The following is a 27,529-nucleotide window of genomic DNA, read 5'->3' as shown; positions in this document are numbered from 1 at the left end:
ACCTGACAGACTGCTATAATTGTTTGTGCTGAAGGAATTATGCTGGCTGCTGCCGATGCGCTAGGTGCTTAAGTTCACATCCTCAGACACATTAATATGGAAATCCCTGTAAACTAAATATTTGTCCCCCTTTTTATGCAAATGTCTTAGAACAAAGCCAGATATCACTTTGATGTTTTGCTTCGAAGAGGTTTAGTTTTCACTGCCTTTTCTTGGCTCGGTATAGCGCTACCAATTATGCCCTGCATTCAAGATAAAACTCCCTCTAACCTTTATGAAAAAAGTAAAGGTTACTGTGCTGTACAGCTTCTTCTTTATGGTTTCAGCAGCATCTGTGTTCTACCGAAGCTCACAGACACACATTTTATAACAAGGTTCATTCAGTGGAATGCTTATTGTGTTTAATGCTAGAAGAATATACCGTTTTTATGAGTTTGTTAAGTTGGCTCATCCATGAATTTCACTGGGGCAGATGTAGAGATACTGTGCTATTATAGCTAGGGCTGCCACGATTACGTCGACTATCAAAATCGTCGACGACTGATTTAATAGTCGACGCGTCGTTTGAAGCTTTGTAAGAGGAATAAGTAGCAGGATTTAAGAGTGTAATAACGGACTGAAACAGAAGATGGCAGCACTGCATGTACAAGGATGCCAGCTGCCGTTAAACCCCGAAGAAGAAGAAGCTGTGTCCCAGAATTCATAGCGCCCAGCTCAGTTTCCAACAATGGCGGCAGCTAGTTAGTTTTAATGTTACTCTTATTATTCTTTCTGGGTCACAAAATAAACGTTTAACATATTTTCAGGCGAGAATGTAGCTGTGTAAACCTCAAATATCTGCTCAGTTTATCAGGACACCACATATTTTCAAAAGCGCTCCGACGTTTTCGGAGACGTCTGTTACCCACTAGCTCGATAGCGAGCCGGGAGGTCAAGGGTCACTAGAGCCGTGAGAACACCGGACTCCCGGCAAATCGTTTTCAAACCCACCGCCGTCTTTTGCTGCTCAGGTTAAACATGATATATGAGTCACTTAGATAACTTAAAATGTTATTGTTTGGCTTTTTTCAGTGTTTTATTTGTTCCTGAGTAAATCGGTTTGTCTGAGATTAAAGTTATAGTTTTTACACAGCTGAATAAACCTCAAGCAGACAGCTGATCATCAGAAGTGTGAGATGCTGGAGAATTTACTCCGGTGTCCTGTTATATTTTAGATAGCAAGGAGTTTATTAAACTTCACCGAAACAATCTGCAAATGTCATTAAACTTTAATAAACTATCATCTTGTCTTTACTTTTAGTTAGCACAGACCTTAAACACTTCAAGCTGTAAGCTAATGATAGTTATATAAGAGCAGATGCTGCTGGTGCAATAAGCTGTACGCTGTACGTCCAATGGATGATGATCTGATTAGTCGACTAATCGCAGAAATACTCTGTGACTAGTCGACTATCAAAATAATCGATTGTGGCAGCCCTAATGATAACATGTACTTGTCCTTAGTGCGCTCTTGTAATAGGTTTCTGTTGAAGCCCCTGACATGCTCGTCATGCACTTACAAACTGATCCTTTAAGTTACAAACTGATTACATCACACACATCAGTACTCAGACTCAGGTCCAGCTTTCTTTGTGCTATAATGTGCTGTAATGGAAAAACTGTGAGAAAATAAAATAAATCATTCTACAATAAATGTACCTAAAAAGAGAATTAAGGGTGTTTTAGGAGCCTGCAGGACTGATAACAGATTAACTAGAGGCCATGATTTGAGGGAAGAATAAAAAAGGAAACTGAATTTCTCCATTATTATGTTCAACACTGTTTCCCAGATTCAAAATGATTAAGTAGCTAGCTTTCACATTGTATCCATTTATTTCAGAGAAGGGAAACAAAGTAGCGCATGCCTCAAGAAAGGTCATTTATCAATGTGTAGCCACTTCCTCTGCTTCTGCAACAAACATGCAACCTAGAAAGTACATTGCAACATATATATCCAGCCTCATAAAGCATGATGTTAACAGCACTGGGAGGAACTAATCCTCTTTAAAGGACCTGTTTCAGTATTTGTGGAAAGACGCTTGGCGAGGCATAAACTAAAGCCGGTGTCCCAGTCATGGCAGTGTAACCTGGTGTTACCTGCACTCTGTTTGAGCTACAACAGAGTGCAAACACACTAATGACTTCACAGATATTCATTTTATTCCACTCATTACCCACTCCCTGCAAGGGAATTGGTTATTTTAGCTGCTGATCACAATGAATCTGATGATTCCACAAATGTACCTGAAACAGGATCCAGAGAAGCAGTTCAGTTCCTATTTGTGCAACTTCAAATGTACTGCAGCCTCTTTAACTCTCTGCATAATGAGCTCAGTGCATGTCTGTGTGTGTGGAGGCTCCACAGCATTGCTGTGAGTGTGCAGTGAAGCCCTGGTTGGGCCGCAGGGATTGGTTAGATCTTATCTTGATAGGATGGTTTGACAGGTACTGCATCACATTAAAGGCCTTACCAATCTTCCCTGTCACTTCCAGCAGGAGGCATATAGATAGGGCAGCCTGCCCCTCCACCAGCGCCTTCTCACCCACGTTGATACACAACATATTGAATCTTCTTCGAGTTTCAAAGACAGATTAAAGACACTAAATGAGCACGATGGGTTTTTTGTCCCTGAAGTCAAGGACATAGTACATGTCAAAGCTACTTCCCCCCTCACCCTTTTTTCCTGTAAATGGTGCAATAGGAAAAGTCCTCCCCCCCCCAAAAACAAAACAAAACAAAAAACACCTTTTTTGAGACAGGAGCACAAGACGAACTGATAACAGCTGGTACTGCACCCAGTGTTTAGCAACACTGTGCTTGTTGTTGTCATTATAAAGAAATGACAGAATGGTAACAAAGACTGGAGGGATGCAGTTTTTTCACAGCCTGCTTCAATGTCTTTAGTATGCAGGATAAATTCAGCCCTAAATCCCTTTACAGCAGCAGTCAGACAGTTCATCATTTTTGTGGACTGAATTGATCGGTGCTTCATCAACTAATGACCTTCAGTTTGCACTGGTTTACTTTGAAGCCAAGTGCAAAGTTCCTGAGTGGAGAATTTGCAGCCACCACCTTCAGGCGATGGTACTCAACGAGTAAAGTCCCCTAACGAACGAGGTGATGTTGCAAAGAGTTTAGATCATGAGTGAGGGAAACGTGGTGACAGTCAAACCTGCAGCACTTTACTGCTGAGTTGTGGCAAAGAGAGAGGTGGCCATGGAGACAGGGAAGATCAGTAATTAAGCTAATGTGCTGTTTGTAAGATTGGAAAGCTGCAGTCAGCTGAGACTGGAGAAGGCACCCGATGATGATGAAACCTTTCTCCCACTGAAAACATCCAGATGAACAGAATCAACTATTGGTGAACCCTGTAGTGTGACTGTTTGAGTACATTGTAGCAAAGATGCAGAAGGAGATGGTGAAAGCAGCAAACTGTACACTGAGTAACCAGCATGCCATCCTCTCTGTGGTCAACTGATCATTGTATTGGACTCTGCTTCACGTTGATTCGTCATGTTACTCATTAACATTGCAATTGTTCAAAATCTAACAGATGGTATCACTGAATGTATAAACGGGATTGAATATTATACAGTGTGGTGAGTATGACACCATCTGTAATGTGTTGCTTTTTGTAAATGTGTGGACACCTGTGACTGATTTGGACCCACACAGTGATCGGGTGACGTTTCCTTTCTGTGTACTTCATTTGCACACGCTGAGTTTTTGTTCCAGCTTTCCAGCTGACTCCACCCTCTCCACTCTGGCCCCCGGCCTCAATAAATAGAGGAGAGACTTCATTAGACTGATTACTTCCACCTGCCGGCACTGCCCCATGAGCCACACCTACCCTTCAGCAGAACTGAAGACCACACCCCTGCCACGCCCCCCACCGCCCGACGGAGGCCGGGGCGGCTTCTGGCCGCTGTGTGGCACCTCCACTGTACAACCATATAACCTTATAGTCAGCGTCCCCCCATTTGCCGTGTGACCACGAAGGGTCCTTGCCACTTGGCGAGTAATTTCAAGCTAGAAGAAGAGAGTAACACAGGCACTTTGTCTCCAGGTGAACAATTCCCAGGAGGTCCAGGATGTACTGAATCTGGTTTATAGCCAGGCTTGGAACTTCCTCCCAGTTTTCTTTAATTAAGCCCCCCCACGGCTTCCTGCCCAACAGTAACTGAGAAAATCCTGTGGAGGCCTGGGGCACCTCCCGCACTGCAAACAACAGAGGGTTGCATTTATCCTCGTCAATGAACTTACGAATCATGGACTTTAAAGCCTTGTTCAGCTGCTTCACCAAGCGGTCAGTCTGCGGGTGGTAGACGCTGGGCCGAGCACATTTAATCATTCACACGGGTCTCTTAGTGCGCGAGACATGAACGACCTGCCGTGGTCAGTCAGTATCTCTTTCTGGGATGCCGATGATGACCTGAAACACGGCTTCAGGGTGCACCAAGTGACCATCAGTTTTTATCATTTGGTTGAAGGCTGAGTGTAGGGTTGTAGGGTGTCATCATGAAACATGAGATACAACCCGGACAGCCCAGCATCACCGCTGAGTGCCACGCAGGCACTACACGCTACCAAAGGTCCACTCTGTCTCCAATAAGACTTGTCTAGAGTAGCTACTGGTCTCTTGGACTCTCCTCCACGCTCTTGAGACTGTGCTGGGTCATAGGTTTGTAGCATAAACCTAGTCGCTGGAACGTTAAGGACAATTTAATTACACAGCAAAGCAAGACACGAGTAGGCAAAGTTCTTTATGTTTCCCGTGCACGGAAGATCTCATCCCGTGGGGTCAAAATGATCATGAGAACGGTGAGCAAAGATCCCAGAACCACACGGGGGGACCTGGTGAATGACCTGCAGAGAGCTGGGACCAAAGTAACAAAGGTCACCATCAGTAACACACTACAACGGCAGGGAATCAAATCCCGCAGTGCCAGACGTGTTCCGCTGCTGAAGCCAGTGCATGTCCAGGCCCGTCTGAAGTTTGCCAGAGAGCACATGGATGATACAGCAGAGGATTGGGAGAATGTCATGTGGTCAGATGAAACCAAAGTAGAACTTTTTGGTATAAACTCAACTCGTCGTGTTTGGAGGAAGAAGAATACTGAGTTGCATCCCAAGAACACCATACCTACTGTGAAGCATGGGGGTGGAAACATCATGCTATGGGGCTGTTTTTCTGCCAAGGGGACAGGACGACTGATCCGTGTTAAGGACAGAATGAATGGGGCCATGTATCGTGAGATTTTGAGCCAAAACCTCCTTCCATCAGTGAGAACTTTGAAGATGAAACGAGGCTGGGTCTTCCAACATGACAATGATCCAAAACACACCGCCCGGGCAACAAAGGCTCCGTAAGAAGCATTTGAAAGTCCTGGAGTGGCCTAGCCAGTCTCCAGACCTCAACCCCATAGAAAATCTGTGGCGGGAGTTGAAAGTCCGTGTTGCTCGGCAACAGCCCCAAAACATCACTGCTCTCGAGAAGATCTGCATGGAGGAATGGGCCAAAATACCAGCTACTGTGTGTGCAAACCTGGTAAAGACCTATAGTAAACGTTTGACCTCTGTTATTGCCAACAAAGATTATGTTACAAAGTACTGAGTTGTATTTTTGTTATTGACCAAATACTTATTTTCCACCCTGATTTACGAATAAATTCTTTACAAATCCTACCATGTGGATTCATGGATTTTTTTTCACATTCTGTCTCTCACAGTTGAAGTGTACCTCTGGTGCAAATTACTGACCTCTGTCATCATGTTAGGTGGGGGAACTTGCACAATCGGTGGCTGACTAAATACTTTTTTGCCCCACTGTACATAGGTTCATTAACATACGACGTCTACATACACACAAAGAGTACCTTGCCTGTGCGTTGTGTAAGTGTGTGTGTGTGTGTGGGGGGGGGTCAGAGTGTGACCCCATAAAGACTTCCCTAAACCTGCTGGTTTGGAAGTCCAACAGTTCATCTAAACAAAAGGCACTTAGCCTAAAACAGACATAGACACGTTTATCCTGCCATAAAACAATAAGAGCAGGTACGCCCTCTCCCGTGCTCCCAGGGTGTGGGTGTGAATGCCAGAACACTCTGGAATGCACACCAAGCCTTTGCAGACTGCTAAAGATCACACATCCTATCACTACACAATCGATTATACACCTCTAAGCATACATGGTTACCGTATTTCCCGGACTACAGAGCGCACCTGAATATTAGCCGCACAAGCTAAAATCAGGGGAAATCCTGTTTTGTACATACATTAGCCGCACCTGACTAAAAGCCGCAGGTGTTTCAATGTTGACTCATCATATGTAAGAGAATATGCACAAAGGGAATTGTCAGGAAAGAGATGGCTGTTTGGAGACATCACTTTTATTAATATTTTGAAAAACAAGTTATGGGTACATATTTGCATAACTTTTTAGGTATATGTACAAGTAGCGGTAATTACAGGTATGAAACATGTGCTGTGCTTCATAAACGAGTAACAAATGTAGTACATAACAATAACCTACAGCACACCAGAAAAATAGATCCGGCCTACCTTTCAGGCTCAGGTGCAGCGACACGGCTTTAACAAGAAGAAAAGTCAGTCATTCACCATCTTTCTCTTCTTCCTGCCACTGAAACCACCAAAGTCCTCTTCTCCAGTGTCGGATACGAACAGGCTCAGGATGGCTACGTCATCCACCCTCAGCTTCTCTCCTTCGTTGTCACTTTCAAAACCAAACAAATCCTTGTTGTCAGAGTCGAACACCCTCAGAAGGGCCGTGGCGGTGTCCTCCTCTCCATCATGCAGCAGTCCAGCCCTTCAAAATCCGTTGGTGATCGTGGATGTTTTCACACTTTTCCACGCTGTCAGATTCCACCGGTGGAGTTGAGCATAACTTGCTTTTCGCAAGTTTATCGCTGCTCGTCATCCACACCTCCCGCTGAACGAGTAGTGCTACTTCGAAGTTTGTATTTCGTGCTACTTGTACGGCACTACGTTGCCTGGCGGATGGACATGTGACCAACATACCACTCTTGAACCCCGATACTGTGTGTCTGATCACATGCCCTTCCGCCAGGCAACGTAGTGCCGTACAACAGAGGAACAAACAAAACAAATCCTCTTACCATATGACAAAAATCATGGACAATCCATAGAAAAGAAGCACCTGACTAAAAGCCGCAGGGTTCAAAGCTTGTGCAAAAAGTAGCGGCTTATAGCCCGACAATTACGGTAAATATTTCTAAGCATAAATGACAATCAACAATATAAATGTAACACTGGGAGACAAACCTTCCTGCAACGACATGTATTGATGTGCCATCCTGCAGCTGTTGGACTGCCTGAGCATCCTCTGCAGGGTCCAGGTATCACCTCATGCTATCAGCACTCACACTGATTCTAGCCAAATTCAGAACTAGTGAAAATGAGTCAGAAAAGATGAGAAGGTGGCGTGCACCTGTGAAACTGGTATTATTTTAACCTTTCTTTGTGCCTAGATTAAACCCTGAGATGGACTCTGGTCTAACTACAACAGTATGTGGTTTTGGGTTTAGGTGGAGTCCACCCAGAGCATGATCAGGATTCTGGGACTGTCTGCTACCCTGCCTAACTATCTGGATGTGGCCACCTTCCTACATGTCAACCCATATATTGGTCTCTTCTTCTTCGACGGTCGCTTCAGACCAGTGCCTCTGGGACAGACCTTTGTTGGCATCAAAACCAACAACAAGGTATGAACATTTAAGATGGATGTACAGAAAAATAGGACTGGTAATGTTTAGAAGTGCTAAGAGCTGTGATTGTATCCTGTTCACTGTGCTTCCTGTTCAGATCCAGCAGATCCATGACATGGAGGAGGTTTGTTATGACAAAGTTCTGGAACAGGTGAAGGCAGGTCACCAGGTAAGGCCTTTCTTTGTGTTTGACCCAGGTGTGTGGGCTTTGGTGGGGACACAGGATTCATCGAGCCTGTGTTATACTGTGTGTAACCCACGGACTGAGCTCCGCCTGAGGCATCCAGTCTGAACGTGTATTTGTAGCATTTCTCAGCTCTTCAGTGCCCGCACTCTGTTGAAGAGTCATTTTTTCTGCATGCCTGTACTTCCTGATTGCTTTAGCCCTAAAGCCCAGCAGCATGCATGCTTCCTAACACCACCTGTGTGGAGTGATGTTGGTGTAGCGCCACAATCTTTTCCTCCCAAATATTTCCCTGAACTTTTTCATGAATAGCAACCGTGCTGCAGTAAATATTTTGTGTGAACCTTTTGGAATGAACACCTGTTATCTAAATTCTCTCAAGTCCTTATCTCCCCCGGTTTTACCTCCCCCTCCTTCCCCATCCACCCACCCCCTCCACTCATTCTGCTTCCACTCTGCAGCCTGTTGGGAACAGGAGAGCTGTGAATTCAGACTTTACCGTTTAGCTTCCATCTGCTGCAGGAGTTGAGCAGCCTATTGAGGACTGTTGTTATCCTGTCTGCATCTTTTTTCCAAGCAGCCCACATACACGCTCCGGTTTTCCAAGCTTCCCCCTCTTTGTCCGATTGCTTCCCTCAGAGGCAAAGCTGATATGAACTTTTCTGTAGTCTCTGACACCATGTAAGCCGGTTTGATTGTCCAAAACATGAAACGTGCTGCACACATGTGTTTGTGGTTGGACGGTTTCACTGCTACAGTCTAGAGCTTACTGCTCAGCCAGCGATCCTTCTTCTTCTCTCAGTAATGAATTGTCAGGAAGTGGCTGTGACATATATTAATTGACGTGATTTTCTTTAAGACCCCCCCAGGCTCGCCGAGTGTCTCACTGCTCTGTTCGAGCTGAACTCAGCGTGGCTGTAACGGTGCAGCGAGATTACTAAAGCGTCTCTGTGTCACTGGGCTGTGTTAATATTCTGGTGTGTTGAAGCCGTGTGTTTGTGCCCAGGTGATGGTGTTTGTCCATGCTCGTAATGCCACAGTGAGGACGGCCATGGGGCTCATCGAGATGGCGAAGAACCGTGGAGAGATTTGTTTCTTTCAACCAGACCAAGGGTCAGACTACGGCCAGTGTGAGAAACAGGTAACAAGTGTCCACACATCGTTTCATGTGATCGTGTTCAGCGAGAACCTTCAGATACATCTAGGAAATGTTGAATGCATGTGGCTGATTAAAGACAGCACAGCGCTGTCAGGGTGTGTGATGAGGTATTTTTAGATTCAGCATTTTCACAGCCTGGAGGATCAAGTGGGGCAAACCTGCAGAGCAGCACATCACACGTTATGGAGGAATGTTTTGCAGACTAATTGGAGAAGAAAAGTGACGTTCCTCATTTTATTCCAAGACAAATACTTCATGAGAACAAACAGGAAAAGGCAGCAACACTGCCAGGAATGATTAAAGAGCTGCAGGTTTCACTGGTAGATTGATTAGTGATTAGTGCGCTGCTCGCACACGAGCCCAGAGCCTAATGCAGTAATCGGGTGTGTCCGGTTCCCTAACACTGAGACAACTAGCTCTCTAACAAACTTGGTTACAGACTTTAGGGCAGTTAGAGACTTTGAACCTGCAGACAGGAAACCACATCGTGTGTGTTAGATGAATATAATGCAAACAGTTTGCAACAGAGACCAGGGGGCTCCACACGCCCGGCTGTGGGACGCCGTCTGGCAACCATGAGGTAATATAGAGAAGCACGGGTTTCATTTTCCCCCAACACTGTTTAGCTTTGACACCATAATGCATGCGAGCGCAGGCGTGAGGGTGGAACACCGATGGCGTGCGTGCGTGTAATTAATGGTCTTTGTGCTGTGAGGGTACACAGAGGTGGAGCTATATTTTCCCTCCGAGGACGGTCAGTCAGATGCCAAGTCCCATATTTAAATCTCCTGCCTGGGAAGGCAGAGTGATAAATTTAGTAACCTTTTCCTCTGTTCCCCGGGGCTCAGCCAAGATTGATGTGTCTCTAATCTTCTTTCTATTTAAATGGGTTATGTATACAAATCAGATCACTTTTCATGCTTTCTAAAACTGGAAATAGCGACGAGAGATTACGTCGGGGGACTGAAGCGATGCGCTGTGGCCTGGTTAGTCTTTGAAGCAGTACTTAAAAAGCAATTGTGTAACTGTTCCTTTAGTTTCTGTGCACGCAGGAAGTTTTATGTGCACCAGCTGAAAATGGTTTTGCCTGTGTCCCAACATAATGAGTATTATCCGTTCCATTAGTTCATCTTTGAGTGTTTGTCAGTCAGACTTGCTCTGGTGAAGGAAGGGGCACGGGGCTGACTCGACTCTAAGCCCACACAGAGATAATGCACTGCTTATTTGCACACTGCAAATTGCCCCACATTAATATTTATAGGTGTTTTTTTTTAATCTCCAATATGCATATGTGGTGAATAAAGCCCCTATAAGGTCAGACGTATAATCAGCGTTTATTTATCCAGCTTTAAAAGTCGCTCCGTTTTCCCGTCTCCCGTCTGTATTATTTAATTGGCTTTATCTGGGGTTTGGAGAGGCTGTCAGTCAAGCTCGATATCTGAATGTGCCACTACAGTCTAATCTAGTTACACAGGACGTGTGGTGTGCTCTCGAATGAAAAGAGTCTTTTTAAAGAACTACTTTAGATCCATGCTGTTGGATCGAGTGTGTGTATTCTTGGCTTTACAGTTCTATGTTCTGAAACACGAGGTGTGCCATCGTCTCACTAAAATAAAGAAGAGCTTCCCTGAAGAGACGTCGTTTACTCTCCTCAGAAAGGATCATTTACTCGTGTCTCCTGTTCGAGCTTCAGCGAGTCAGCTGTTCGATCCACACTGATGCTGGGAGTGAACAGGGCCGGATCTACAGGCGTTGCCTTTTATTAAAAACACATATGCAGGTGTTACATGTGGTTCAAATGATTCAATGCAGTCAGTATACACACGTTTCTATAACGGGATTATTTTCCATAATGAAACATCTAAGTTAGGTAACACACGCACATGTGTGGAGCCCAATAAGTATCAAATGCAGAAAGCTGCACAGCATGGGCGGTTACTTACAAACACAGGGATAACTGAAGTTTCACTTTGTTAGAAAACATCAAGTTGTTGCTGAAATTTACACAAAATGTCAGAAATCTTGAACAGAAATGTAAACCTCCTTTTTCAGGATGTGTTGGGTTCACCCTCTGGGGAGCTCGACCGCACATCGTTGCTCCTTTTTTGTATGTTGTTTGGTCTCATTTCATCAGCTCAGTGTGAATCTACACTGATTGTTTCATCGTCATGCTGCAGTAACACAACTGATCTGAAATCACACAAAAACATCAAATCCTGGTAGTAGTTTAGCCCACAGACATGTTGAGTGAATTGTTTTAATAACTTGGATTGCAAACATAAACTGTAAAATTTGAAAACACGTATGAACAATAAATTCATAAAACAACTATTTATCTAAAAATGCAGCCAGCACATCTGGCATCTTTAACATTTTCTACAACCACTTAAAACTATTACAATAACTAAAGTGAGAGAACAATCAGGCGTCACAATGAGATGCACCACAAATTATTTGTGCCAGTAAACAAAAGTTTGTTTCTGTGTTTACTGTTGTCACACTGTCCTTTTTAAACCCGTCCTTCTGCACTAAACGTGACGTATTTAGAAAAAACATATATTTTTAATCATAGCTCTGGATTTAATGGCCTGTCAATAAAATTTAAGAACTTGTATATCCTCTGAAGTCCCAACTTTCAGCACTCATGAATCCGAGACTCCGTGTGGCTGCAGCTTGTTGCTGTGTTAGCTTAAATCAGTGTGATTTGGAGGTGCGGCGTGTCCGTGGACCCCAGAGGGTTAATCACTCTCACCTTCAGTCCATTTACAGAGCGTAACAACCACCTGTGTCAAATCTGAAATGCCCTTGGTGTTGATTCAAATGTGCTCTGGCACAATCAGAAGCATGTAATATATTCAGTGTTATGTAGCCAGGCTCAAAGTGTTAATGCTGTCTTATTTTAATAAACAACACTGTCATATGCAAAGCTAGGGTGGCACATGCCACCCCATGCCCCCCTCTAGATCCGCCCCTGGTAGTGAACCTAATTAGTTTTCAGACGTTGCTTTTTTGCATACACTTCATGTGTTACAAATATTTGGAGCCAGCTGTTACTTTGTTCCTGATATTGTCCTGATATAGAGGCAAATTAAAACAAAGCACAAACTCTGTTTCCACTTGCTGGCTAATGTGCGTTTTGACTTTTGCTGCCATGATGCCAGGTCAGATTTTTTACCTGGATAAATGACGAACTAATAAAATGTAACCAATATCTACAGTTTATTCTGTCTGTATGTTTTCATAATTCTGGTGAGTTTCTGGATAGGGCTCCATGTTTATGATAACAACATGAGATATGCTGGGATAACGTGCTTTACTGCAGAAACATGACATATTTCTGACTTATAGACACAAAGTCTCCTGATACAGCTGAATCTCAAACATGGGTAAAGGTGCATTTATTAATGATGTTGTGCTGTAGCAGAGTGTGAGTGAGGATGATGAGGGAATATGTCACCCTGCAGTTTACTGAGGAGTTTGGAGAATATCATCTACAGATGGGTTTATTAGGCTCATCGACTCTCAGTTCTCTTCTTCAGTAATAATATACAGTGTTGTAGACAGTACTATGCTGTGCAGGAAGTGTTGCTGCCACGTTGTCAGTTTTGAAATCCATCACTTGATAAATTGAAGTATATGAATCACAGATTAGAAAAAACATGTTTGAATAGACAATAAATGAGTTTGCAGCATAAGCTGTGCAGGAAACCTGAAGCTCCCACCTGAGAGGAGTCAAAGCCTCTCTGACTTTCATTTGCTCGACTTTGACAGTCCGCACTCTCTCCCCTGCCCCCCCCCCCTCTGCGCCCCCACCATGTTGTACGAATCCAGCTGTGAGACATGAAACCATGTGGCTGCTTTCAAAGGGAAGCAGAGTTGTTATGGAGGATAAGAGCCACCTAGTGGCCCCGTGAGTCCATTACACTTATTCTACAGACCCGTCGTGTTTTCTGACACAGCGGGGGCGTAACACCCCTTTCACACTGTGGCCAACAGTGGCCAGCTCGGCATGCCGGAGCAGTGTTTGTCAAAGCATACATTCACATGAACTGAGGGACCAGATCACTGCTAGAGAACAGCGAACGAGTGTATCGGCTTCTCTTTGAAGCTCGCTCTTCTCCGGCCTTCAGATGTGCTGCTTCCCTGTCACTTTGTTTGACAACATACACAGATGCAGACACACTCACGCCTCTGAGTGCGAAGCCTCCAGGGACTCTACAGCAACACCCGACTGTGCTCATTAATGTCTCCATTTTCTTTCATTTGGTGCTATTTTTACAAGTCGAGTCCACTGCTGCTGCTTTCGTAGTGACAGATCTGTGACAGCCTGTCACTGTGCCCAACCAGTTACCCACTGCAGTGATCAACAACAAAGAGCCGCACCTGAAACGCTGCTGGAAGCAGGAGTGACACCGTGGACTGACAGCACGGAAACAGCAGCCTTAAAAACAAAGGCAGCTTTGTCCAGCAGTGCTTCTGCAAACGCCTCCTCTGTTTGCAGCTCATCTGCAGTCTCATAGCCTGAGGGAGCAGCCTTGCATGCTATCATGGCACTGCATAGCAAGTCCGTTTTCCTGTTTAATTGCTTCTTCATCAGCATTTAAACAGCTGACTGGAGTGTTCGCTGTTTTGCTGTGCCACCTCCAATGTTCAGGAACAAAGGACCAGGATCATATTTGTCTTCAAGCAACATTTATTTTTCAGCAGTGCTGAAACCCGTGGCCTGGGGGGGTTAACCCCTGATGGACGTGACTCACTAACAGTGTCTGTAGTTTCATTTGAACGGAGAGAGCATCAGCCGCAGTACACACAGAGGCACATTTTCACGTCATGCAGTGAAATGAGTATTCGATCACCAAGCAAAACACCACTCGGTGCAACCAGTAGCCTTGTGGGCGAACATAGTGGTGAGATGTTTCCTGTAGCAGGTCATCAGTCCTGCTCACATCTCAGGAGAGCGTTCCTCTACATCCACCTCTGGCACCTTGAAGCTTCAGGTGCCAGAGGTGGATGTAGGCTGGCCTGGATTCTCCCTGACTCTTCCTCAGCTACTTCTTTGTGTCTTGGTCCTTATCATGCTGATGCCACCACAGATCTTCAGGGTTCTGGCTGAAGGTTCGTGTCCAGGATGTCATACGTGGCCCTGTTGTTGCCCCCTCATCCAGTGAAGTCAGCATCAAGCGTCCACCTCTGTGCTTGACTGTGGGGACACTGGGATTTTCTCTTCCCCCAAACATCATCATCTGACCGCAGCGCCTTCCGCCGAGCCCTGACCGTGTGCCTCCTGGATCTGGGGCATCTTGTGAACACTGCAAACCTCCAAACCATTACAGCACACTGTGTTAGTAATGGTGTTTCTGGAGGCTGTGGTAACCTGTAGGTCAGTAAGCAGCTCCTTCTGTGGGGTCAGCTTTGAGCGGACCCATCCATGATTGTTCTCATGAGTGAGGCGGCAGCTGCCATGAGGGCAGACTCTGATGCAGCGCTGCATTACCTGACTGAAACGTTTAGCTTGGTCATCGCCCAAACTGTGACTGTACGCGGGCGGTGCTGTGAGAGGAGCTGATAGCAGTAAGGAACATCAGAGGAAATGCTCTTAACATCACTTACAGGACCCAGTTTTACTGGAAACCAGTCCCAGCTGGGCTGTTTCTCTCGTATTGTTCTAGACGTTGCAGCCAATTAAGTCCTTATTTCGCACGCCTGTCATGTTTCTGCGTGCTTACAGCAGATGGTGGTGAGGGAAGTTTAAAGATTTAAGAACTCTCACAGAGATCTCTGATAACTCCAGCAGAGCCCGATCACTCGTCCTGCTGCTGAACAGCATTGGGTAACATCTCACGTACAGAATCAGAATCAGAAAGGGGTTTATTGCCAAATGTTGAGCAGGTTTACAACATTAGGAAATTGCTGCGGTGCTTCAGTGCAAACATGCTGTCATAAATAGCACTTAAATAGACATGAAAAAATAAAAGTAAGAATAAGAATTAAGAGTGCTACGTGGAAAGATATGTGCATGAGTGCAGGTGGTGATCAGTGCCAAACATAGAATGATGCAGTGAACACAGCGTAGGGTCATGTGTTAGTGGCGGGGACAGTCATATGATTATTGTTCATGTGTCCAACAGCAGAGGGGAAGAAACTGTTCTTATGGCGAGAGGTTCTGGTGCGAATGGACCGGAGCCTCCTGCCTGAGGGGAGCAGGTCAAACAGACTGTGTCCAGGGTGAGAAGGGTCAGCTGAGATCCGAGCTGCACGCCGCAATGTCCTGGAGGTGTACAGGTCCTGCAAAGATGGGAGTCTGCAGCCAATCACCTTCTCAGCAGAGCGCACAACACGCTGCAGTCTCTGTTTGTCCCTGATAGTGGCTCCAGCGTACCACACGGTGATGGAGGAGGTGAGGATGGACTCGATGATTGCAGTGTAGAACTGCATCATCGTCCGTGTTGGCAGGTTGAATTTCTTCAGCTGCCTCAGGAAGTACATCCTCTGCTGGGCTTTCTTGATGACGGAGGTGATGGTGGGCTCCCACTTCAGGTCCTGGGTGATGGTGGTACCCAGGAAGCGGAATGAGTCCACAGAGGTGATGGGGGTGTCAGTCAGGATGATGGGGGGGAGTGGGGCTGTGTGCTTCCTGAAGTCCACAATAATCTCCACTGTCTTCTGGGCATTCAGCACCAGGTTGTTGTGGCTGCACCAGGACACCAGACGTTCAACCTCCCTCCTGTAGGCAGACTCGTCCCCGTCCGACATGAGTCCAATAACGGTGGTGTCATCTGCGAACTTGATTAGCTTGACAGACTGGTGGGTGGAGGTGCAGCAGTTGGTGTACAGGGAGAAGAGCAGAGGAGAAAGAACACAGCCCTGAGGGGAGCCGATGCTGATGGTCCGAGAGTCCGAGACATTCTTTCCCAGCCTCAAGTGCTGCTTCTTGTCCGTCAGGAAGTCAGTGATCCACCGGCAGATGGGATCAGGCACTTTCATCTGGGAAAGCTTGTCTCGGAGATGGTCTGGAAGGATGGTGTTGAAGGCAGAGCTGAAGTCCACAAACAGGATCCTGGCGTAGGTTCCTGGGGAGTCCAGATGCTGCAGGATGAAGTGTAGGGCCATGTTGATGGCGTCATCTACAGACCTGTTGGCTCTGTATGCAAACTGCAGGGGATCCAGGAGGGGGGCCGTGAGGGTCCTGAGATGGGAGAGAACTAGGCGCTCAAAAGACTTCATGACCACAGATGTCAGAGCCACGGGTCTGTAGTCATTTAGTCCAGTGATCCTAGGTTTCTTGGGGACAGGGATTATGGTGGAGGACTTGAAGCAGGCAGGCACATGACATGCCTGCAGTGAGGAGTTGAAAATGGCAGAAAACACTGGGGCCAGCTCGTTTGCACAGTGTCTGAGGGTGGCAGGAGACACGCCGTCTGGGCCGGGAGCTTTCCGAGCATTCAGACTCTTAAACTGCTTCCTCACATCTGCTTCATGAATATGAAGAGTTGTGGTGGGAGGAGGTGGTGTGAAATCCTCTTTTGTGTGGGGTGAGGAGGGGGGTGTTGTAGGTGAAGTGTTTGAAGGTGGTGATGGCTCTATGGAGGGGGGAGAGGTGGGGGAATGAGTGTCCAAAGTGTCTCTATTGTTGGGGTCGTTGGAGGTGTGAAGGCTGCCTGATGGCTCGTCAAAACGGCAGTAGAAGTCGTTGAGGGTGTTGGCCAAGAGCAAGTCATCAGTGGAGTGGGGGGTTTTAGGCTTGTAGTTGGTGATATTCCTAAAACCTTTCCACACAGAGGCCGAGTCATTCTCTGAGATCTGCTGCTGCATCTTCTCAGAGTGCTGATGTTTAGCAATGTCCACTTCTTTAGTGAACCTGTACTTGGCCTCTCTGTAGCAGTCCCTGTCTCCGCTTCTGAACGCCTTTCTCTTTTCCAGCCACAGCTTTTTGAGTTTAGGAGTAAACCAGGGTTTGTCATTGTTATAACTCACCCTGGTGCGTGATGGCACAATGCTGTCCTCACAGAAGTGGATATAGGAGGTGACAGTGTCCGTAAACTCGTCCAAGCTGTTAGAAGCAGCCTTCATTGTGTCCCAGTCTGTAGACTCCAAACACGTGCGAAGCTCCTCCACAGCCTCGTTGCTCCACAGTTTTTTGGTCCCCACGACAGGTTTGGAGAGCTTCAGCCTCTGTCTGTACGCGGGGATTAGGTGGATCATGACGTGGTCAGAAAGTCCGAGTGAAGCGCGGGGCACTGCGCGATAGGCCCCGCTGATCGTGCTGTAGCAGTGGTCCAATGTCCTCTCCTCTCTGGTCGGGCATTTAATATACTGCTTGTATTTTGGAAGCTCATGGCTCAGATTGGCTTTGTTAAAGTCCCCAAGAGCAATGATGAGAGAGTCCGGGAATGTCCGCTCCGTGTGGAGAATCTGCTCCGCGAGTGCGCACTGAGCTGCCTGCACATCCGCATCTGGCGGGATGTAAACAGCGGCCAGGATGAATGAAGCAAACTCCCGCGGAGAATAAAACGGTTTGCAGTGAATAAAAAGATATTCCAGAGAGGGAGAGCAGTGCTGAGCAATCACTGTCACATCTGTGCACCAGCCACTATTGATGTAGAAGCAGACACCTCCACCTTTGGTTTTACCGGAGAGAGCGGCCTGCCGGTCCGCGCGCAGCAGATGAAAGCCCTCCAGCTTGAGCGCGCAGTCTGGGATGTTCTCACTGAGCCACGACTCCGTAAAACATAAAACACAGGAGGAGGCAAAGTCTCTGTTCATGCTTCTCATCAGGGCCAGTTCGTCAATCTTATTGCCGAGTGAGCGTACATTAGAAAGGAAGATCCCAGGAAGAGCAGTTCGCAGTCCGCGTCTCCTCAAACGCACGAGTGCGCCGGCTCGCTTCCCTCTCTTTCGGCGTCTCGCTTTCCTGGTCAGAGTCAGCAGTAAATCTGCCGCAGATGCGACAAATATTGGAAATAAATCCACAGGCGTTGTAGTCCTGTAGTTAAGGAGCTCTTCTCTGGTGTACGAGTATCCAGAGGAGTGCCCAGACACAGAGAAAATGCACAAAAACAAGACAAAAGTAACGCACTGAAGCACCAGGGCATCCATACGCGGCGCCATCTTGGTCTTACAGCATGTGCTGATGAGCACGTCGGGTGGTGAAAGTGTGACAACAGTGAGTATCCCGGTACGACGATGAGGTCACTGCTGACCGTGATGCTGTGCCATGTGACCACAGACACCGTGATAACCACGGAGGCTTTTATGAACGCTGCCTCAGACAGCAAACACGTTTCTATCACTGACACCTTCAACTGTCTGACCAAGTGGATTATTGCTTTACTCATTAGATAGCACTGACTTCATTGGTACATATTTACTGTCTACTCATAGAGTGAAGTATGAAGCAGCTGTAGTACTTCCTGTATTGATCAACAGCTGAGCGATATGGCAAACTGGATAAACTGTGCTTCTTCTCTCTGGAGCTACAGCAGCAGGCAGACAGGTGAAGTGTGGAGGAGTGGAGACGTATCCTCTGCAGCACCAAACATGGCCATCAACGGCCACTAAATCCACAATTAGCCATCATGGCTCAATACAGCAAAGATAGAGCGTGATAGCAGCGGGCTGTGGGAGAGCACATTCACCACTGATCACAAGTGTCATTTGTCACATTTTCACAGTGATATTTGAAATCTCAGCTTTGAAGCTGGAGTGCGCTGCATCCTGTTTCTACCACGTCTAACAAGGCTTCAGCACTGTGCGCTACCACTCAAAGCACCAGGGATGTGCAGAGCTCAGTTGGATTGTCACAAATTTGAAACCCGTTTCACTTACACGTAGGCACTCTTTGAATTTTGGGGTAATTTAGTTTAGCTGTGGTGTAAGCTGATGTTCTCTCCATGGGCGTGAGAGACGGTGAGCGGAGCTGGCAGCTTGCTGTCTGTGTACCGACGGAGCTGTGCAGCAGGAGCTGCAGCCAGCGGCAGGCCTAATGGAAGCTGATCAGGAGCTTAGGTCACTGCCATCTCAAATATGGTCATGGCACAGCAGACGTCAGCACTAACTCACCTTAGATTAGAGGCTGGAAGCATGTCTGTAACACACTGTGACACCTCAAAAAGAAGCCTCAGCCACAGCATTTCAATTACCTGCTTCCCTGGGAAAGTGCACAGCCTTACCCTGAAGACTCCACCGCACGCTGTCAGAGAAACCTCGGGAGAGAAGCTTCATGTTTCTGCTTCACTGGTTTTAAAAGAGATGCTCTGATTTATTAATGCATTTATATATTAGTTTGTTTGTTTGGGTTGAAAGGACTGATTGAGCCCAAACCTCCCCGACGTGCCGGACGCCTGCAGATCCCTCAGATTTACATGCACTCAGTTTTCTAACTAAATAATACAAATATATCTCCTTTGTGGCGATAAATAATCAATAATCAGTTGGTCATCTTGTAGACGGACAGCTCCACCTTCTTGAACTGAAGGTAGCCACAGTAGTCCTTGTTGTGCACATGGACCAGTTCTCCAGTGCAGCTTCGCACCCGGACGACTGTCTTCTTCCCTTCTCTGTATTATTGTAGCTACGGACAGTATGAAGCAGCTCGAGGCAACTATACGAATAAAGTTTAATTGAATGAGAAACACTGCACTGTGAAATCTATATCATGTCATTCATACGGCTTTCATATTTAGCAACTGCTCAGTGAGCGGACGGCCCAACACAGCAGAGCCTCTGTTCACACCTGCAGGCCAGTGGACACTTCAAGGATGAGGATGTAACGTCCTGGACAGGGAGGAACGCTGGTTTGAGGGCGGAGCCAAGGAGGGAAAGACCATCTGAATGGGGGAGGGGGCCTGAGGGTCCATCTGTCACCTGTGAATGGTGGAGAAGCGTCAAGACGCTCAGTGGGGCCTCGTGTCACATGAGACAGGAGCGCCGCACTCAGAGGGAACAACATATGATGAAGTGTGATTACTCAGAAAAACAATCGTATTTATTTGTAGTGAGCATTTTTCAAAGGAGGCGTGATGACACTGACCCTGGACGAGCACTGACAGACCCACTGATCCCTCAGTGTGTGGTTGTGTCACTGCTGTGTGATGTTGGTGTGGGTGACTCAGGCAGAGAGGGAGTGTGAAGGACGCACAACAGTGTGTTTCCATGAAACAGGTTGTGTTGCTGTGACTTCTGACCACACAGGTAAATGTCCGCACTCAGCTGTGGACGCACAAGTTTGACACACAGGGACGTCCAAACGTGCTGAAAAGCTCCTGTCATGAATAATTTCAGGGTGGGTCGGAGGTTCTGTGAGTCGCCATCTTGACCTGCTTGAAAGAAACCAGGAACATGTTTCAGTGTGTGTGGAGGAAGTGAGAGTGTGTGGAGGAAGTGAGAGTGTGTGGAGGAAGTGAGAGCGCGTGTGGAGGAAGTGAGAGCGCGTGTGGAGGAAGTGAGAGCGTGTGGAGGAAGTGAGAGCGTGTGTGGAGGAAGTGAGAGCGTGTGGAGGAAGTGAGAGCGTGTGGAGGAAGTGAGAGCGTGTGTGGAGGAAGTGAGAGCGTGTGGAGGAAGTGAGAGTGTGTGGAGGAAGTGAGAGCGTGTGTGGAGGAAGTGAGAGCGTGTGGAGGAAGTGAGAGCGCGTGTGGAGGAAGTGAGAGCGTGTGTTTAGGAAGTGAGAGCGTGTGTGGAGGAAGTGAGAGCGTGTGTGGAGGAAGTGAGAGCGTGTGGAGGAAGTGAGAGCGTGTGGAGGAAGTGAGAGCGTGTGTGGAGGAAGTGAGAGTGTGTGGAGGAAGTGAGAGTGTGTGTGGAGGAAGTGAGAGTGTGTGTGGAGGAAGTGAGAGCGTGTGGAGGAAGTGAGAGCGTGTGGAGGAAGTGAGAGCGTGTGTGGAGGAAGTGAGAGTGTGTGGAGGAAGTGAGAGTGTGTGTGGAGGAAGTGAGAGCGTGTGGAGGAAGTGAGAGCGCGTGTGGAGGAAGTGAGAGTGTGTGTGGAGGAAGTGAGAGCGTGTGGAGGAAGTGAGAGCGTGTGGAGGAAGTGAGAGTGTGTGTGGAGGAAGTGAGAGCGTGTGGAGGAAGTGAGAGCGCGTGTGGAGGAAGTGAGAGTGTGTGTGGAGGAAGTGAGAGCGTGTGGAGGAAGTGAGAGCGTGTGGAGGAAGTGAGAGCGTGTGTGGAGGAAGTGAGAGTGTGTGGAGGAAGTGAGAGTGTGTGTGGAGGAAGTGAGAGTGTGTGGAGGAAGTGAGAGCGTGTGGAGGAAGTGAGAGCGTGTGTTTAGGAAGTGAGTGCGTGTGGAGGAAGTGAGAGCGTGTGGAGGAAGTGAGAGCGTGTGGAGGAAGTGAGAGCGTGTGTTTAGGAAGTGAGTGTGTGTGCAGGAAGTGAGAGCGTGTGGAGGAAGTGAGAGCGTGTGTTTAGGAAGTGAGTGTGTGTGCAGGAAGTGAGAGCGTGTGTGGAGGAAGTGAGAGTGTGTGTGGAGGAAGTGAGAGTGTGTGGAGGAAGTGAGAGTGTGTGTGGAGGAAGTGAGAGTGTGTGGAGGAAGTGAGAGCGTGTGGAGGAAGTGAGAGCGTGTGTGGAGGAAGTGAGAGTGTGTGTGGAGGAAGTGAGAGTGTGTGGAGGAAGTGAGAGTGTGTGTGGAGGAAGTGAGAGTGTGTGGAGGAAGTGAGTGTGTGTGGAGGAAGTGAGAGCGTGTGGAGGAAGTGAGAGCGTGTGTGGAGGAAGTGAGAGCGTGTGGAGGAAGTGAGAGCGTGTGTGGAGGAAGTGAGAGCGTGTGTGGAGGAAGTGAGAGTGTGTGTGGAGGAAGTGAGAGTGTGTGTGGAGGAAGTGAGAGTGTGTGGAGGAAGTGAGAGCGTGTGGAGGAAGTGAGAGCGTGTGTGGAGGAAGTGAGAGTGTGTGTGGAGGAAGTGAGAGTGTGTGGAGGAAGTGAGAGTGTGTGTGGAGGAAGTGAGAGTGTGTGTGGAGGAAGTGAGAGCGTGTGGAGGAAGTGAGAGCGTGTGTTTAGGAAGTGAGTGCGTGTGGAGGAAGTGAGAGCGTGTGGAGGAAGTGAGAGCGTGTGTTTAGGAAGTGAGTGTGTGTGCAGGAAGTGAGAGCGTGTGGAGGAAGTGAGAGCGTGTGTTTAGGAAGTGAGTGTGTGTGCAGGAAGTGAGAGCGTGTGTGGAGGAAGTGAGAGTGTGTGTGGAGGAAGTGAGAGTGTGTGGAGGAAGTGAGAGTGTGTGTGGAGGAAGTGAGAGTGTGTGGAGGAAGTGAGAGTGTGTGTGGAGGAAGTGAGTGTGTGTGCAGGAAGTGAGAGCGTGTGTGGAGGAAGTGAGAGCGTGTGTGGAAGAAGTGAGAGCGTGTGTGGAGGAAGTGAGAGCGTGTGTTTAGGAAGTGAGTGTGTGTGCAGGAAGTGAGAGCGTGTGGAGGAAGTGAGAGCGTGTGGAGGAAGTGAGAGCGTGTGGAGGAAGTGAGAGCGTGTGTGGAGGAAGTGAGAGCGTGTGTGGAGGAAGTGAGAGCGTGTGTTTAGGAAGTGAGTGTGTGTGCAGGAAGTGAGAGCGTGTGGAGGAAGTGAGAGCGTGTGGAAGAAGTGAGAGCGTGTGTGGAGGAAGTGAGAGCGTGTGTGGAGGAAGTGAGAGCGTGTGTGGAGGAAGTGAGAGCGCGTGTGGAAGAAGTGAGAGCGCGTGTGGAAGAAGTGAGAGCGTGTGTGGAGGAAGTGAGAGCGTGTGGAGGAAGTGAGAGCGTGTGGAGGAAGTGAGAGCGTGTGTGCAGGAAGTGAGAGCGTGTGGAGGACGTGAGAGTGTGTGTGGAGGAAGTGAGAGCGTGTGTGCAGGAAGTGAGAGTGTGTGGAGGAAGTGAGAGCGTGTGTTTAGGAAGTGAGTGTGTGTTTAGGAAGTGAGAGCGTGTGGAGGAAGTGAGAGCGTGTGTGGAGGAAGTGAGAGCGTGTGGAGGAAGTGAGAGTGTCTCAGGAACGTCTGTGATCCGTCTGCAGACCAGTGTGTCAGTCTGTACCACACAGAGCTTTGTGTGGATCATTACAAACAGCTGTTCTGAGATCAGTGTTGTGTGTCTGTGTGTGAGAGCACAATCACAGAGACCAACAGCATCACAGCCTTCCTCTAAGTCTTCCTCAGCTCCCACTTCCACTCTGGTCACAGTGTTTATACAGAGCTTGGTTCTTCCAGCACATCAGAGCGCGTGCAGTTACAAAAGCATCATGATGACTGCGTACACACCGAATGGAAGGGTTTGAAAACTGAAACCAGTGTGGCAGTTTTTAAACGTGCACTCTTGTTAATGGCCACACTGGGAAATGCCACTGGCTGTAATACACGTAGAAACACGCCTGCGTGGCCTTACTGCTCACTCAGTGTGTGACCTGAGGAAACCCTTTGTGCTCTCGTCATTGCTTTTATTCATGATGACGTTTATTCAACACAGACGTTACCTCCTCAGTCACTGTGGGTGAGTAACCGTCTCCAGTGTCTCCGGTTCGGGGACATGTCAGACCGCTGTTCTCCAGTATGGAGACGTCTCCTTCTTTCCCTGGGACTCGCCGCCTTCAGGCGACTCTGGTTGTGATTTGGCGCCACATGCAGAATAAGTAACGCACTGAAGCATAATAATAAGATGAGAAGAGACTGAAAAAGAAAAGAGCCGTGTGATTAAAACTGCAGTATTCTGAACAGACCAAGTGAAAGCTGGCAGTAACTTGTGGTACAAATCATCAGTCACCGAGGCTAACCAACAAATGTTTTTGGCTTTGCCTCTGTGACATTTTACCTGCACAGTCAGCCTCCAGCTTGTATCCACAGGGTTTGCATACAAATGCAGACAATCACTGCAATCCAAACACTCGTGGAGTGTGTGAGGCAGACAGCTGCTGGCAGTAATGGGATTTCTCTTTGCCGCGCAGCAGCCTGCTGGGCGCTGACCTCCATTTAGATGCCCAGAGAGAGCGATAAAGCCTTGTGATGAGGACTCCCCCGGTGGCCGGCCGGGTCACAGGGCTGCTGTCAGTCACAGCACACATCTCACTCTGTGTGCATGTGCTGTGAGCTGCAGATGCTGCTGGAGTGTGCAGCAGACCTACAGCCGTGTGCATGTATTACACTCTGCTGTAGTAGGCTGCCAGTGGCTGATTACTGCATGTACTGTACAGGAAATGTTTGATTCCCGACTGCTGCTGCTGTTTTGTGTGAACACTTACAGCTGAGAGTCTGAGACTCGCCTCCACTCCTTCTGAAACTCCTTCTTTGACCGTCTCTTTCAGATCCAGCGCTCCAGGAACAAGCAGATGAAAGAAATGTTTCCTGAAGGTTTTGGCATCCACCACGCTGGCATGCTGCGCTCTGACCGCAGCCTGATGGAGAGCATGTTCTCCAGAGGCCACCTCAAGGTCCTGGTCTGTACCGCCACCTTGGCCTGGGGAGTGAACCTGCCGGCTCACGCTGTCATCATCAAGGTCCTTCATGGATTTAATGTGTTTGTGCCTGCTACCCTGAGGGAGCTCAGAGCGTCCTTTACTTTGCACATTCCATCTAAAGTCAGTAGTTGAGGGCTTTTAATTGGCTCTGTAACTTTAAGTGTCTCACAAATGTGAACGTTATTCCTGTAAAAGCCTCACGTATCTGCAGTCAGCTTGTGAGACCATGCACTGAAGTGTAATGTGGTTTTATTTGTTGTTTTAGTTTCAGAATGCTGAGAGGCTGTAAAGATTCACTCGGTTACTCTGAGCGCTCCCCGCCTGCACTCACACACCTGTCTCTGCTCTGATGCAGGGTACCCAAATTTACGATGCCAAGCGCGGCGCCGTGGTGGATCTGGGCATCCTGGACGTCATGCAGATTTTTGGAAGAGCAGGTCGTCCGCAGTTTGATAAGTATGGTGAGGGAACCATCATCACCACCCACGACAAGCTGAGCCATTACCTGACCCTGCTCACCCAGCAGAACGCCATAGAGAGTCGGTTCCTGGACAGCCTGGCCGATAACCTCAACGCTGAGGTAACGCAGTTTCCTTCTGCTTCACTTTGAGCAAAGTTTAGCTTCCACAGTCCGAACAGGGCAGCGATGACATGCAGACAGGTGCCAGGATAGCACATAGCTAACATTTAACATGGACTCAGGTCATAGTGTTTGAAACAAGCTGTCTTCAAATCTGTGAAGCTGTTTTACATCTTTAAGAAAAGGATTAATAGCACGTGTTGCTGGGCAGAGTAGAGAGGAGCAGCTGTGCTTTCAGGTAGTGTCCATTAGATGGCGACAGAGGTCTGTGAGCCGCTGTTCTCTCTCCTGCTACAGATTGCTCTGGGAACGGTCACCAACGTGGAGGAGGCTGTGAAGTGGCTCAGCTACACCTACCTTTATGTTCGCATGAGGGCCAACCCGCTGGTGTACGGCATCAACCACAAAGCCTCTCAGGTTGGTCCAGATCCCCGGAGGGCGGGGCCGTCCCCGGGGGAGGGCGGGGACGTACACTGGTGTGGAAAAGTGCTTTTTTTATATGTTTGTCTCACTTAAGTGTTTCAGATCATCAAACACATGTAGATATACAGATACACGTAACACAAAGTTTCTAAATGAAGGCGTTCATTTGGTGGGAGCCAAATCCAGACCTACACGGCCCTGTGTGGAAAAGTGCTTCCCCCTAAAGCTGGTCGCTGATTGGACCACAGCAGCCAGAAGGGGCAAAGACAAAACACCCAAATGAGGAATAGAACAATAATAATACTTTTATTTGTGTTACATCAAAGATCAGGGTCCGACACACACCTGCGCACACGTTCAGCTGACGAGCCGAGGGAGGCTGTAACTGTGACGTGTGTGCAGGGGCCTGTCGGTGTGGAGCTTTCTGTGGGGATTGCACTGGCAGCTCATGAAGGGAACTTAAAAACATGTCAGCTTTGGCTGTGCAGCTGCACCGACACGAGGAAGGAGAGAAGAAAGGTCGAGTGTAAAAGTAGAAGGTTGGTTTCTGCAGGGTTTCTTGGAGGACTTCAGAGATCCAGACTTTGCTCAGAAGTGACAGCAAGGTTCTTAGCACATGCTGTATGAAATGTTAGACCAGGTCATAACTGAACTATAAATGAACGTTGTGATTTAAATGTATTGAAAACACAAGAGAAAAACAAAGTTGTTGTGTTACTGACGTCTTTCTCGTGCTGCGGGAGCTCAGATGGATCCAGCTTTGGAGCTGTACAGGAAGGATCTGGTGGTGGAGTCGGGCAGGAAGCTGGATAAGGCCAGGATGATCCGCTTCGACGAGCGCACCGGCTACTTCGCCTCCACAGACCTGGGCAGGACTGCGAGCCACTTCTACATCAAATATAACACCATAGAGGTAAACGCCGCACACACTCAGACACACACTCAGACACACACACAGACACACACTCAGACACACACTCAGACACACACACAGACACACACACAGACACACACACACAGACACACACACAGACACACACAGACTCAGACACACACACACACACACACACACACTCAGACACACACACTCAGACACACACACAGACACACACTCAGACACACACACACACACACACTCAGACACACACTCAGACACACACACAGACACACACAGACTCAGACACACACACAGACACACACACAGACACACACTCAGACACACACTCAGACACACACACAGACACACACACACACACACACACACACTCAGACACACACACAGACACACACTCAGACACACACTCAGACACACACACAGACACACACAGACTCAGACACACACACAGACACACACACACACACACTCAGACACACACTCAGACACACACACAGACACACACACACACACACACTCAGACACACACTCAGACACACACACAGACACACACAGACTCAGACACACACACAGACACACACACACACACACTCAGACACACACTCAGACACACACACAGACACACACTCAGACACACACACACACACACACTCAGACACACACTCAGACACACACACAGACACACACAGACTCAGACACACACACAGACACACACACAGACACACACTCAGACACACACTCAGACACACACACAGACACACACACACACACACACACACACTCAGACACACACACAGACACACACTCAGACACACACTCAGACACACACACAGACACACACAGACTCAGACACACACACAGACACACACACACACACACTCAGACACACACTCAGACACACACACAGACACACACACACACACACACTCAGACACACACTCAGACACACACACACACACACACTCAGACACACACTCAGACACACACACACACACACACACTCAGACACACACTCAGACACACACACACACACACTCAGACACACACACAGACACACACACACACACAGACACACACACACAGACACACACACACACACACTCAGACACACACACACTCAGACACAGACACAG

The 27,529-nt window shown here is 47.9% G+C and overlaps 1 protein-coding gene across 7 annotated transcripts in view; it reads left to right on the top strand.

Moving 5' to 3' along the window:
- Positions 1-27,529, top strand: part of ascc3 (activating signal cointegrator 1 complex subunit 3) — a 160,933-nt gene that overhangs the window by 86,417 nt on the left and 46,987 nt on the right. For all 7 annotated transcript variants that reach the window (XM_085421971.1, XM_085421975.1, XM_085421970.1 and 4 more), the window contains 7 exons: positions 7,603-7,779; positions 7,880-7,951; positions 8,973-9,107; positions 24,346-24,537; positions 24,854-25,078; positions 25,376-25,495; positions 26,250-26,414. In XM_085421971.1, the coding sequence (XP_085278097.1) occupies positions 7,603-7,779; positions 7,880-7,951; positions 8,973-9,107; positions 24,346-24,537; positions 24,854-25,078; positions 25,376-25,495; positions 26,250-26,414 (1,086 nt within the window). The remainder of the gene's footprint in view (positions 1-7,602; positions 7,780-7,879; positions 7,952-8,972; positions 9,108-24,345; positions 24,538-24,853; positions 25,079-25,375; positions 25,496-26,249; positions 26,415-27,529) is intronic.

Source organism: Rhamphochromis longiceps, linkage group LG11 (assembly GCF_057381845.1).
Source record: "Rhamphochromis longiceps isolate RC_006_pf linkage group LG11, R_longiceps_female_GT1.1, whole genome shotgun sequence".
NCBI lineage: Eukaryota > Metazoa > Chordata > Actinopteri > Cichliformes > Cichlidae > Rhamphochromis > Rhamphochromis longiceps.
The sequence above is the reverse complement of the archived record's forward strand: the minus strand, read 5'-3'. Positions and strand labels throughout refer to the sequence as shown.